General features: G+C 42.0%; 1 protein-coding gene and 1 long non-coding RNA gene across 7 annotated transcripts in view; one reads left to right on the top strand and one right to left on the bottom strand.

Moving 5' to 3' along the window:
- The window catches only part of PAWR (pro-apoptotic WT1 regulator), a gene marked incomplete at its 5' end in the record, with an annotated part of 64,322 nt that extends 50,199 nt beyond the window's left edge, over positions 1-14,123 (bottom strand). The window contains one exon of the mRNA XM_083463112.1: positions 13,605-14,123. Coding sequence (XP_083319238.1) covers positions 13,605-14,123 — 519 coding nt within the window. The remainder of the gene's footprint in view (positions 1-13,604) is intronic.
- Positions 1,227-12,559, top strand: LOC310687698. Of its 6 annotated transcripts, XR_014516539.1 has the most exons (6): positions 1,227-1,364; positions 1,457-2,203; positions 3,706-3,777; positions 5,945-6,074; positions 9,694-11,136; positions 11,814-12,559. It is a non-coding gene; the product is annotated as an uncharacterized lncRNA (long non-coding RNA). The 6 variants fall into 6 exon arrangements; XR_014516540.1 differs by lacking the exon at positions 11,814-12,559 and having other exon boundaries at positions 1,457-1,532; positions 9,694-11,183; XR_014516541.1 differs by lacking the exon at positions 11,814-12,559 and having other exon boundaries at positions 1,457-2,043; positions 9,694-11,183.
- Positions 14,124-14,733: the final 610 nt, after the last annotated feature.

Raw genomic sequence — 14,733 nt, 5'->3', positions numbered from 1 at the left:
AATTTATAAAATAAAATTTCATGTTGTAAAATAATCTGCATGGTGCTGGTTAAAGAGCTAACAGGATTTCTCACTTTGAAGAGACTTGCCTCTTCAGGCTCATTCATTTGCCCTTCCTCCATGTGACGGTGGTGAGGCTGCAGATGTTTTCTTGTGCCTAAGAATGCAGTTTTCCTGAAAAATGTGACAGTATGATTTGACAAGGAAAGCTAAATTTAAACAAAACTAAATTCCACATGCAGCTTAACTGAGCATTAAGTGTTTCTACAATTAACACAAGTCCTAGCTTGGGGTCAGTTTCTGTGACTGCTCATACTGTGGCCACTGAAGCTGGTACTACCATCTAGCCACTGGTGGGGTGCACAGAGGGGGCCATGTGCAGGCAGATAACACACAGTGTGAGTAGCAGATGCTGAGTTTCTGGCACACAAGAGGTTGGTCCTCAGCCTAGACATTTCAGCCTAGAAGCAGATAACTAAAGTTTAAAAAGAAGCACAGTGACAAAACTCAATCTGATTCCAATAAACTAAAAATATTCAAACAATTGCAACACAATTCCATGTAAAAAGGAACACTTGCCTGAGAACCATTTTGGTACGGCAGGTTATTTGAGCCAGAAGCTGAAACGAAAGCCAAATCTTTATCAGGTAAGAGAACCCTCTCTGCTCAAAACCTCTAGCCTACATTTGCATTAGTGTAATGCTACGTCTCAGACAATGTTGCAACCACAGTAAAACTGATGAGAGGAAACTGATGCTTTCCAAGTTGTTCTTTTTTTAAAAAAAGGTCAGTAAGCATTTTTCCACATCAACAGCCACAAAGAGGGGAGAAAGGGGCTGTTATCAGCAGCTTACAAGATTGTATGAATAATTTTAATGATTGAGGTAAACGTAAAGGGACCCCTGACTGTTAGGTCTAGTCGCGGATGACTCTGGGGTTGCGGCACTCATCTTGCTTTATTGGCCAAGGGAGCCGGCGTACAGCTTCTGGGTCATGTGGCCAGCATGACTAAGCCGCTTCTGGCTAACCAGAGCAGCACATGGAAACGCCGTTTACCTTCCCGCCGGAGCGGTACCTATTTATCTACTTGCACTTTGACGTGCTTTCAAACTGCTAGGTTGGCAGGAAATTTTAATGATTACTCTGTTATTTAACAATAACTTTTGTGTGATACCTACACAGCCTCTTTCTCCAGGATTCTTGGCAGGCAGATGGGGCTCCCTCGAGGAGGTGTAAGAAGCTAAGGGAGATTCAAGAAGTTCACAGTTATACTTCTGCCATTCCATTTTGATAAGGTGGAATGCCCATCATCACAATGAACTTGGATTCTATTTTATACTGGACATCAGCAGAACATCTCATAGGTATCTCAGAATGGCCTTTTCTTTTTTAAAAAGGGGTTTAAGTTGTTAACTTTAACCCCAATATGTTAACTTATTTCATTGTCCTAACCTAGATGTCAGTAACAGCCCATCCAGATTATAGAAACCCACCATGAGGAAAGAACAAAGAATGAATTACCCAAGAGGCCTGTAAGGAAAGGAAACGTTCTGGTAAGACCAGTCTGGTTGATGGCCCAATGCAAGAAGAAGAAGAAGAAAAAGAAGAAGAAAAAGAAGAAACAACAACAACAAACCAGAATCACTAGCCTGAAATGTGTTGTGCAAGTGTAAGTGTAAGAATTGTTGGGTAAAACACAAGTCACAGAGGTCAGTCATGTGTTACAAGATAGTTTCATGCATTTCAGCAGATTTACATTCTTCCCGTCAGGAACTACTGCATTCTATTGCACTCGGCATGCATGCACCCTACTTCTTGGTTTTAACAGATTATAATTGACCTTAAAACCCTGGTTTGGGAAATCCCTTACAGATGACCACAGTGCCTGGAGTCAGACAGGTTGTGTATCCACAGCAGTGGCCAGAGGAGGAATGGCCGCTGGGAGGAGAGCAGAGAGAAGAAACCCCATGCTGCATCTGCAGCAACACAACAGGACTTCTTCATCCTCCCACAGCTGCGCTAAAGCATGTCTCTCCCATATCGGTATCCTCAGCCACAGCTGGCGCTGTAACTTCAGCTGCTTGACTTCAACCCCAAAGGTGCACTCCTTGTCTCCCGAGACAGAGAGATGCCAACAACAACAAAAATAATCAGGGCACTGACTCCTGATCACTTCTTCCCTAGAATGAAAGCTTTAAAGACAGTATGCTAATGCTTCTCCTCCTGTCATATCAATGAACTTCTTTCAGTCCCCCAATGGGCAGAAAACTCCCATCTACATGTTCCCACATTAGTTTACTTCTTGCAGGGGGCCAAATGACAGACACACCCAAACCTTACAATATGTTCATCACCAGCAAAAATTGTCTTAAAACAAGATAGCCTCAGACTTCTAAGTATAATTTTTATCTGGTGCAGAACCAGCTTTAAAACTGAGATTTCTTGAAAGATTTTTCATATTGATGGAATAAAAATACATTTTGTAAGAAATGGAATTAATGGTAACATGCTAAGAAATAGTCACACCCTGAATGATTTAAGCCCAAATATGTAAAGGATCATCTCCTTCCCTACAGACCCTCTTGGGTGTTAGGATCAGCAGAGGGAACCCCCTTGGTAGTTCCACCACTCTCCCCTGGGGCTCCCCTGGGAGAGGGCATTCTATGCAGTAGCCCCAAAGAAGTGCTCTAGCACCTTCATTATGTAGCTTTTGACAGATGCTGAAGATGAACCTCTTTACCCTGGTCTTTGACATTTGAGATGAATCATCTTGAATGTAATCTTTTTCAAATTTTTGCAATGATGTCTTTTTAAACTGTTATAGCCCAACCTGGGACCTCATGGTGAAGGGTGGGTAAAAAATTAGATGCTGCTGCTGCTGCTATCATTCATGCAGTGCAATTCACTTAAATATTGTGGCCTGGGTCAGGGAGTGTGGCCTGGAACAGGTTCTGAGGGGCAAATAAAAAGACCCAGAGGGTCATATTTGGTTCTCTGTTCCCCTCCCTGCTTCGGTAGCTAGAAATCCCATATAGTGCATACTGTCCCCAGACTTGCCTCTTCCAACCTGAAATAAATGAAGCATATGATGCCTGCTCTACTTTTCACTTAAATATTTTCTGTTTAATACAATGCTGTTTGTTCAATTAAGTCTTCAATGCAGGAAAGAGGAGACAGTCCTCCACAAAGTTGAACATAAAGGCTCCAAAAATGTCATTACACTCCGCCTGTGTAAAAAGCCATCATACAAAGTAACTTGGCCTTAACATTCTTTACAAGTGACTGCAGGGAGAACATGCTTTTGTTTAAATAAACAGCCCCTACTGTAATAATAACTTCTAAGTACCCTTTAAAGCACTTTTTTTTTGTTTCATCCTTGAAAGAAAAACATATCTAAAGGGAAGTGCCACTTCACTGCTACACTCTGACTTTCAAGTTTAATTTAAAATGTAAGTTTTAGTACATTGCTATTTAAATAAGCAGCATTTAGATGAAAAGCAACAGTCAACTTTGGTGATAAGCTCTTTGGCTTGAGTAGAAATACTCAATTTCCCTTCCAACCCCTCTTATGTTTCCTTCTTTTCTCTTTTTAAGGCCTTTTGCTTTAGAAGGAACATCCATTGCTTCATTATGAGGAGCGGTAAAGGAGCCCATAACATTATTTTTATATCTTTTATTTATTTTGTGTTGTTTTATCTGAGATAGAAAGACAAGAACCAGAAGCTTGTAACCAAATAAAGCAAGGAGTAGACATCTCTGCAACACAAGGACAACAGGGTATTTTACAGTATGATCCTATGACGGAGCCAGAGTTATTGGTCAGCATGTTGGACTCGGAATGTTAGTCTTCTCAAAGACCAGAATTTCAATCCCTATTCTGCTATGAAGCACATTAGGTAATCTTGAACCAGAATGACTTTCAGCCTAATCTACCTTGCAGAGTTCTTGTAAGGATAATACAGGAAGTGGGAGAGCAATTTGTGTTAGAAACTGAGATATGAAAGCTAGGAGCTAAATAGCACCTTAAACCTAGGTTATGGATGCAACAGAATGTCTAGGCACACTTTTTAAATAACAAGAATACAGTGGAAACTCGGGTTGCGAAAGTGATCCGTGTGGGAGGCACATTCAAACCCGCAGCACTGCGTCTGCACACACGTGAGTCGCGATTCGGTGCTTCTGTGCAAAGTGATATTTAGTGTTTCTGTATATGTGTGAGCACTGAAACCCGGAAGTAACCCGTTCCAGTACTTCTGGGTACTTGCGCGGTGCGCAACCCGAAAACATGTAACCGGAAGTGTCTGTAACCCGAGGTACCACTGTACAAAGCTAAAAATGAATGAACTGCAGCTAAAGTCTTCTGTTCATTTTTAACGTGGTCTACTCCTTTCCCTATGTGACACGGGTGGCGCTGTGGTCTAAATCACAGAGCCTGGGCTTGCCAATCAGAAGGTCGGCGGTTCGAATCCCCGCAACGGGGTAAGCTCTCATTGTTCGGTCCCAGCACCTGCCCACCTAGCAGTTCGAAAGCTTGTCAAAGTGCAAGTAGATAAATAGGTACCACTCCAGTGGGAAGGTAAACGGAGTTTCCGTGTGTTGCTCTGGTTCGCCAGAAGCAGCTTAGTCACACTGGCCATATGACCTGGAAGCTGTCTGCGGACAAACACCAGCTCCCTCAGCCTACAGAGCGAGATGAACGCGCAACCCCAGAGTCGTCCACAACTGGACCTAACGGTCAGGGGTACCTTTCCCTACTCCTTTCCCTGCCCCTAATATTCTTAAGAGGGTCTCTTCTACAGTCTTCAGAGAGTAGCTGGAAGTGGGGAGGCAGAAAAAGGTCCTCCTTTTCTTCCACTCTGCAGTTTTAATCTGAAATTTTAGGCGCAGTTAAAAAATACCCCAGAGCTCAGAAACAGCTTGTGCTAATTAAATTCCCTGTTGCAAAATGTGCCTAGAACAATGGGAGTTTCAAACACTGAGAGCCATGTACATTACCTTGAACTTCTTGGAAGAAAGGTTGAAAATTACAGTAATAAATACATGTTTACTTAAAAACAAGTCCTGCCAATTCTAATGGGATTTATTCCTTAATAAGTGTACATAGTATTGCAAGATATAATCTATACTTGGTAGATGGAATTTCTCATGTGGTAATACTTTGCTGCAATTATTTTCACTTCACTGTTTCGCTACACCCAAGTAGATTCCAAAGTTGTTCTACTTTCCTATCAACTTTTAATAAATTGTGTTTTCACCCCACTTTCCCATCCATGTGGGCCTTAAAAGGTGCTGACAATAACTTGGTCATTAAAAGGTTGGTGCTACTTAAATTACAGGCAGATGATAACACAAAAAATAAAAGGCAGGTGTGTTCCCAATATCCATATTAGGTCAATAACTTTATTAGGATCACTAGAATATCACAGAGCAACACACAGAGCAACACACTCAAAAGATGAAGGAGGCCCTAGATTTAGAATTCAGAAGGAGGCATATCAGTCACAGCTAACCATGATTTTCTGGCATCTCAGTCCTACAAACACATTGAAAGGCCAAGTTTTAATAAAAATTATTTACAAAGCAAGTTGGCTTAGGACTAAGGACCATACCCAGGGTTATTTGCAATTAAACTGATTTCCATTTAGAAAGCTTAATAGGCTATTTGTGGCCAGATCCACCATTAATATGTTGCTGTAAAGATAGTGATCTGATTTGCAGCACAATTTCCAACATCAAACTAACCTAATAATAATAATGTTAAGCTAGTTATTTGTGCCAGGAGTAGTCTTTGTTATGCAAAGAACTCTCTATTATTTGTCTTCTCATCAAGATCTAGTAAATTAACGTTTCAGCTCAAGTGTCACTGGATTTTCAATATTCTTTAAGTATGGTCATCTCTGGATAAACGCTTAGCTCATTTTATTTACTTTTTTCTTACCCTGAGGCTGAGTCATAGAGAAAGGGGTGCCATGAATGCTAAATAGCTATTTGCACTTGCTACAGAAGCTGGACTGCATAGAAAACAGCTTTTGAATAGAGTTTGAATACTACCTAACTCCTCTTATAGTTACTTGGTAAGTAAAGAAGCACTTTTACTGATGCTTATCCATTTTTGTATCACCATCACTGCTTCTCAGTTGGCTTCCAGACCCAATTCAAAATAAAGACCAAAATGGTCTAGAGACAGAATATGTTAAGTACCACTTCTTCACACATGATCATATTCACTCAGCAGAGACCTTTGGATGACCTGCTCTGTAGTCTCTGACCAGTGGATCTACAGTGGATGCCTACAAGAAACTTTCAAGAGTATAAATTCTGTTTTAAGGTTATATTGTGGGGGTTTTTAAGCTTTCTTAGGCATGCTGACTAGTTTAATAGTTGGAGCTCTGCTCTCTATTCTGAGAATCATTCAGTATTCAGAGATAAAATCCTAGCAAAAGTTATTATTTCTTGTTTTCCTTATTGCAAAGCTGCATTTTGCAAAAGGCAAGATGGTGTGCTATAAAAAGTTCCACGGATTAGCCATTTTAATGCAATTTTAAGTATACGTGTTCATAGGGTTAAAGTGTAAAGTTCCAAGCCTTGGAGACCAACCATTGCTGCTTTACCAAAATAGTTGCCAGAAAAAAAGAAAAAAGGAAGGCTTTCACTTCAAGCAGTTCTATAATCTCTTTGAAAGAAACTAATAATTTAGGATTATTGTTGCAGTCACACCTGAGGGAGTGGTATAAGCAGCTCAAAAGCTAAATTGGCCTATTTGCAAGCAGCCATTAACCTAGTTACTTTAAAATGAGACAGTTTTGTAGTTCACCCAGTTTCAGAATAAGATCCCACAATCATGCAAAAGTATTAGGGGAATTCCTTCAGGAATTATTGCCACAAGTTTATAAGCTATACAAGAGTTACAGTACAATCCCTTATCCAGCTCCCTAAAATTAAGTGCCAATGAACACAATAAGGACTCACTTCTGAAAAAATATGCATGGGATTGCACTATTAGTCAAGCAACAGCACTAATGAAGAAGAAAGGAGGGTGGAATCCGAACAATGTAGAAAAAATAATAATGCACATAAGGGTGTCAAAATTGGGTGCAATATCAATAATGTTATATAACATATGAATAAACCAGCTTCCACTGTATAGAAATTTCATATCCCCTTAATATATAAAGTGGGTGGTAGTTTAGTGGTGATCCCCTTTTCTTCTCATTTTTTATTTCATGGGAGTTAAGACACCTAGGTATGGCTGAATTTATTTAGTTGTGCAGTTTGAAGTTGGTTTCTCAAGTTTAAATAGGTTTCTAATTAATAATTTGACTTGTATGTGAGTTTTTATAACATGTTAGGACCCATTCCTCTACTTGTTGAGTCATCATGTTGTCCCATGTCTAAAATTAGGATACACCACTTCCAAAATGCTGTAATCTGACTTACAATCTAATACAACGTCTATAACATTATGTGTTTAGAAATGGCATCCCAAAGGCAATTACAATTTCTAATCTTTTAATGGCAGATTAACAGATTAATCTGGGGTGGCAATACTATAAAATTTTACCTTGCAAAAAACTCAGCTGAACCATGTTTGACAGTGAAACATACTGCCTCACAAGAATGTAGGGCCTAATTTGTTAGAGGTTTTAAAGCAAAGGTGGCCTACCATCCTATTAGGGGTGATGTAGTATATTTCCCACATTGGCAGGTGGTTTGATGGTTCCCTTTCAGCTTTGAAGTTGCAGCCAACTACTCAGAGCAGAAACACTAAAAATTTAAGACTAGTGAGTTCAGTGGCTCTGCTCCAAGTATGACTTAAATAAGATACCTCTATCATACCACTTCTGATTAAACACTGAAATAAATCTGAATCTAAGAAAACAGGTATGGTATGGTATGGTAAGCCTAGGCTTTGATTTGATTTTTTGAAAAGCTGGACTGAACACTATTCATTGCGAGCTTAGTTCAGTTCTGCAGTTAATACAGGAAACTGTGAATTTATAAGAATACTTAATATTGCTCATGAAAATACGTATGGTCACGAACTAGTCCAGAATTCATTACCATGATAGATACAAGCAGGGAAATATTGTTGGGAAAGGGTTATATGGATTGGAGTTACAAACCTAATGTAGAATTATGAGCAACACAAGATGCATGTGCTTGTATACCCACAGACCTTAAAATCTACTACAAAGTATACTTGGTATCTGACACCAAATTTTGGATACAAGTTCCAACACGATCTACCAAGCCATACTTGTTCTAACTTTGTTGTGAATACTCAAGCAGTAATCTTATAATGTTTAATCGCAAGATTCATTTTCAAATAAACAGTAGCAAGCTTGGGAGGGTTGGACATGAATCCTTGCTCAGTTGTTAAATTCAATGGCGAACTAGCTTCAGGTTAAGTCACTAGCTACATTTGTAGATCATGCTAAACCATGGTTTAACATGATACACATAAACCACAATCCAAGGATTGGATAAAACAGCAAGCTGACTTGAAAAGGAACTGAAAGTAAATGCTTCCGAAATAAATTCAGGCTGAGACTTGCTCAGGCTAATTTCAATCCACGTTATGTCATGTGAAACCATACCACAGTTTGCCATGATGTAGCAACTGTCTTGCCATTTACCTTTATTACGGAGACCTGATCTCAGTTGCTGATCTCAGTTCTTTGGGAAAAGTGTGGAATACAATTCCAACTATGTAGATAGATCACTTGTGGGGAACCTTTGGCCCTCCAGATGATGCTGAATTACAACTCCCAGAAGCCCCAGTAAGCATGGCCAAAGGTTTGAGATGATGGCTGCTGTAGTTTAGAAGTATCTGGAGGGCCAGTTTCTGCATACCTGATGTATACAGATGAACTCAGTTGATACAGGTTTGTAATTTATACTAATTCCAAATTGAAACAGAGCGTGTATTGGGCCCTAATATGAAATATAGTATATTATATAGTATCTTAAGAGGATGGCATCAACAGACAAAATAACAACTTGCTACTGTTCTTTCATCTACACATGAAATAGTTCAGCCTGCTCATCAGCCCTTATCTATTAAGAACGTTGAGCCAACATCATTCACTTTGTCCATCATTCAGAGCACAAATCCTCAAATCCCTGCCTAGTCTTCTAACAAACTTCTACATCCATGACAAATTCCAGATCTTTAAGTTCAAGTATCTACTCAGTCTACCCACCCCAACATATTTTATGTAGAACTTTTTATTTTGACCTCATCATAGCCTGCTCTCTTTAAAGGTCTATTTCACACTTTTGCTCCCCAATGTGCAACTCCTGGAATAGCGACATGGTGCCACCTCTTTCCTCCCTCCTTTTAAAAACCTTCCTCCAAGTCTACCGTCTGTGTGAGAAACCCTTAACTGCCCTGGCCTTCATGGTCTCCATCGCCAAAGAAAAGTGTAATGGCTTTATTTCAGCCTCTTCATGTGCTACTCTTATTTCTCCCTGCTTATAATAATTCCTATTTATATACCAAATTCACCATAACAGCCCTAGGGCTGAATTTGGCCCTTCAGAGTCCAGACATCTCTATATGGCCCACAATACTTAAACTACAAAAGCTTCAGAGAAACTTTTAAAACTGCTAGGGGAAAAAAATCATTATTGAAGACAGAATTACATTAATGGTGAGATAGTGAACACAACTGATTTCTTCTTTACAAACAGCACTAAGATATGCTGAAAATGGAAGAACAGTTCTACTGAAAGCCTGGAAAAACCTGTTCAGTGAAGGTAAGACAAAGTTTTGCCAGTATCACTGAGTTCAACTGAATGATGTTTTGGAGGTAAGGAGTGGGGGACGGGGACGGACAGATACAGAACAGCTGTCTTCTAGTTGCTATGCTGGTGCCTTTGTAACAGAGGAAGCATAAATATAAAGCCCCAGCTGATGTTCCATAGAGTGCATATAAAAGAGAGAAAGACTGAGATCAGGGGAGCTTGTAAGTTACTCAGCATATTTTAAAGAGAAAGCACAAATAATTTTCCTCAGCCTCCCTGTGTCCTCTAAATGCCTAAAGATTCAAAGTGGAAACACAAAAATATCAGGCCTTAAAAAGTCAGAACATCTGAATATTCTGATTTTGAATCTCTGGGCTGCAGCAGATATCAGAAGAAATTATCCTGACCTAAAAATGACTACTGAAGATGCCAGATGGTAGTCCTTCATAGGGCAGGACACCTGCATCTAGGTGGCTGTTGCCTCTCACAGCTTCTGGATCCTAGTGGCGGATGCAAGAAGAAATGAGGCAATAAATGTGTTTGTGTTCCTCTGAGTCTTCAGATGTTCTGACTTTTAAAAGCCTAATATTTTTGTTCCAGTAGCATCTGAAGAGGTCCTTAGGAATGGGGCAGTAATGGACACAACTTTGCCCACCACCATACCCCAATAATGTTTTTCCATGTTGTTGTATTTTAAATGTCTTGCAAGCTGCCTTATACTGTAAGAAAAGCATCTTACACCAAATATATCAATATGTCAATTTTCACTTACAGAGGATTTATTTTCTTTTGCACTATGTTTTTATACTTCACTTAAAAGTGTTTGTAGAAGCACATTTCAAGAGAAGAAAAACTCTATTGAAACAGTGCATATTCACTGAGGGTTTACACAAGCATTGTTTGCACAGTTACTTTTAAGTAGCAAGTTTCTACACCTGCTGCCTTCCCAGCAAGCTAAGTTTGTTCCCATGAGTTTTTCCTTTCCCTTCAAGTGGCAAGCATACTACTGCATCAGGCAATTCAAATCTGTTACCTGTGGATTTAATCAAGATTACAGTTAACACATTGTGTGTTGATCAGTTTACGAATGCAGGATGTTTGTGTTAGCACCAATGGTACGTAATTAATAATCGCTACAGCTATTTTGCTTTCCAGTGGTCATCACTGTTTGTTCTTTTCCCCATTTCTTTTGCATAAAGTCCATGACTCACTCCAGTTTAAAGAATCAGGTCAGTTAATGTGGAGAAGTGTTGTCTGTCAGAGAAGACTATACCAGACTAGCAGCTTCTTGTGTTCCTCACTTGAGCAAGATCCTGACATTACAGCATGGTAGCTGCAAAATAATGATGAAGTAAAAGGAAGAAAAAAAGTGATTTCTGGTGATGAAAGGTGTGTCTGCAGTTTACAAACCCAAGAAAATAAAATGGTTAAGGTAGCTACATTTATTGTTTCCTTTGGGGATCTTGAGAAGAAACTTGTGAAGACATGTACTAGATTTTTCCCTAAAGATTCTTCCTCTTAGCTTGAAAACACTGAAGATATTATTATCATGCTTTTGCATTCCTTTAAGAGCATTTTTAAATTAATGCCAGATTTTTATACTAGTAGAAACCCACAGAAGACAGCTACATTGGCTAACGAAAATATATTTTTCTCCTTTCTTCAAACCACTGCATTTTTTCCAGTGAAAGAAATTGCTTTGGATTCAGAACTACATTATGTTTTCACCTGAACAGATACCTCAATTTCCTTTCTTTGCTGTTTTGGCTCTGATAAGACTTTTTAAAAAAATGTTATAGGAAGTGTCTCTAACACACAAGGGGGAACTGTAAAAGGGTGAAAAAATTCAGTGTGCATAAATCTTTATGTCCTGCTTTGAAAGTGTTGCTTGATGACTGTTTCAATATAAAAGGATTTTTGATATTAGCTTTCCAATGGCAAAATGTCTATGTTATCAACTCTTCTTTTGTGTGTGTTAATGTACTGTTACTGTTAATGTAACTATCACCATCTGTGCATTTCCTTTTCTTCTGACAGTATGTTTGCTATCTCTTTCCCCCCAAAAGAAAATGGGATTATATTCCTGCAATTCAGAAGCACTTCACGGACAGGGAGAAGTATATTCTGTAACGAGAGTGTTAGTCTTTAAGGTCCCACAAGAACCCTGCCTGTTTTTATTTGAGTGTAAATAAATTGTAGAGTTATACTATTTTCACCAATGCTCTCTTAGACCTCTCTTGTTGCAGGCAAACCATACAGAAAAAGGAAACCCATATGTGTTACAGACCACAATTACATTCATGCTTTGTAACTGTGAAGGAAAGGCCTGCAGCATCTGCTTTGCATACAGAAGGTCCCAGGTTCAATCCTCAGCACCTCTGGGTAGGTCTGGGAAAGATTCCCTGATGGAACCCCTGGCTACCTGTCAGTGTAGCTAAAACTGAACCAGGATGGACTGTTGTTCAGGCTTGGTACCAAGGCAGCTTCCTATGTTCCTAAGCTTACCCAAAGTAAGCCCTTCATTTCTCTGGAACTTACCCCTGCATGTCAGGATAGAAAAATCAGTTTCTGTCAGGAGCTACAGTCGCTTTACTTACCAATACCAAAATACGCAGCAGAGTGGGTACCACATCTTACTATTTAAAACCCTTATAAGCATATTATTCCAGTAGATTAGTGGTGGGGAACTTGTGGCTTTCAATATACTGTTAAGACTCCAGCTCCCATCAGCCCCAGTCAGCATGACCAATGATCTGAGGTTTAGTCCCACAGCATCTGAAGGGCGACAACCCCCAACCATATATACGTGTGTGTGTGTGTGTGTACGTATACACACACACACGTATATACAGTATGTATATCTGATTATCGTCATCCAAGGCAACTACTTTATTCCAAACTTAAAAATAGAAAGCGTAATGCTGGTCATCAACAAAAGAGGTTTAAAGACTGTCTCAAGGCAAATTTTTAAAAATGTAGTATAAACACCAACAATTGGGAAACACTTGCCTGTGAGTGTTCCAATTGGAGAACAGCCTTTACCAAAGGTGTTATGGGCTTTGAAGACACTCGAAGGACACAAGCGAGAAACGTGCTAAGAGGAAGGCACGCTTGGCAAATCCACACCGTGATCAACTCCTGCTCGGAAACCAATGCCCCCACTGTGGAAGGACGTGTGGATCCAGAATTGGCCTCCACAGTCACTTACGGACTGTTAAAACCATGTTTATGGAAGGCAATCTTACTTGGCTATGAGTGATCACCAAAAAAGAATATATGTATATACACAAACATATACATATGTATATTTTTTTACCCTTTTATATATAGACATACACACACAAATGTCTTAAGAATTCATCCGTGGTCATGACCTCCGTTCACATCAAAATGATGGTTTAGCCATTCTCTCTCTCTCTCTCTCAAGGGTAAAACCACACAGAAACCACCTGAAGGGCTGCTGCTGCTCCTACACATTTAAATTCACCCAGATCCAATTTGCATAGCTTAGGCTGCCATCTCTTGTCTGACTCTTCCGGAACAGGGCACTTTACGGGTTTTGCAACCTGAAGTAGTCCCATCCCCTCCCGGGAGCTGCAGCAGCAGCCTGTAGGTAAACAGCCTCCTCCCTTTTGACTTGTCGAACCAACCCTGGCGAGCTCCTCGGAGGGAGCGGGGAGGAGGAGCCACCGTCGCCCAGGAAGCCGCCCGGCTCTTCATCAGGTGCAGCAGCAGCAGCACCGGGAGCCGTTGGGCTGTCCGTTGGGCTGTGTTTCAAAAGAGCCAGTCACGCGCGCGGTCCCGTGTGTCCCCCCCCCCCGCCGCGCCCCGCAGTTCGGCGCGCGGCGCCCTCTCACCTCAGCGGTGGGGATGTTCACCACACCTGTCGAGCGCCTCTTCTCCCTCAGCTTCCTCTTCTCGATCTGCCCTTTCCCTTTCCGGGCGCTGGGGCCGGACGAGCCCTTGCCCTTGGCCGCCACTTTCTCCTCCTCAGGGGAGCCCGGCGCCACGACGCCTTTGGGCCCCGGCGGCGGCGGCGGCTCCGCCACTCCTGCTCGGGCTCCGGCCGCCGGGGTGCTCGGCGGGGGCTCCTTGGGCGCGCTCCTGCCCATAGGGACGCAGTTCGTGCCGGCGCCGCTGCCGTTGTTGTTGACTTCGGCGGTGGTGGCGGCGTTAGCAGCAGCAGTAGCAGTAGTAGTTGTAGTAGTAGTAGTGTTGGCGGCGGCGGCCCCGGGGGCTTTGCAGTCCCCTGAGGCCGCGGCCGTTGTTGTCGGCGCCTGCTTCGCCCGCATCTTCTCCCGCTTGGCTTTCCACTCCTCCAGGAAGTCTGTGGTGGTGGTGGTGACGCCGCTGGCCCGGTAGCCCCCGGTGGCCATATTCCCGGCGCGGGGTGGGGTGGGGGGGGTGAGAGAAAGTTGCGGGAAACTTCGCGCCCCCTTTAACTTCGCTCCCGGGCGCGGACAAGCTTCCAGAAGCCGGTGGGCTGGCGGCTGACGAGAGGAGGAGCCGGCGGGGGGTGAGCAGGACACACCGCGCGCGCCCAAACACACACACTCGCAGCCTGCGGGAGACAAAAGCGGGAGCGAGTGAGGCGGCATCCTCAGCTGCACTCTGTAGACCCCCCTCCTCTTTAACGAGTGCCCCTCCCGTCAAACACCCAGCCGCCGCCGCCACCCCGCCTGGAGTTTACTGTACTTTCTGCTATTCTCTCCCTCCCTCCGCCCCCCCCCCCCCGTTTATCCGCCACTTGGGAATCTTATCAGCTTCTAACGTTCCATCCAGCTTCCTGGACAGATGCATCCAGGGATTCCTATGGTTAACACACATACACACCCCCGCCTGCCCCGATATTTTCAGATATCACTCTCTCACTCACCCTCTGTTTACTGGGTGCAGAGTTGCCGGAGTTAGCAGATCTACTGCTTTCCCATCCTGATTGCAAAAGTACAAAAAAAAACCCCAGGCAAAATATATATCTAGTTTCCT

Source organism: Podarcis liolepis (assembly GCF_965112155.1).
Source record: "Podarcis liolepis genome assembly, chromosome: 10".
Classification (NCBI taxonomy): domain Eukaryota; kingdom Metazoa; phylum Chordata; class Lepidosauria; order Squamata; family Lacertidae; genus Podarcis; species Podarcis liolepis.
The sequence above is the reverse complement of the archived record's forward strand: the minus strand, read 5'-3'. Positions and strand labels throughout refer to the sequence as shown.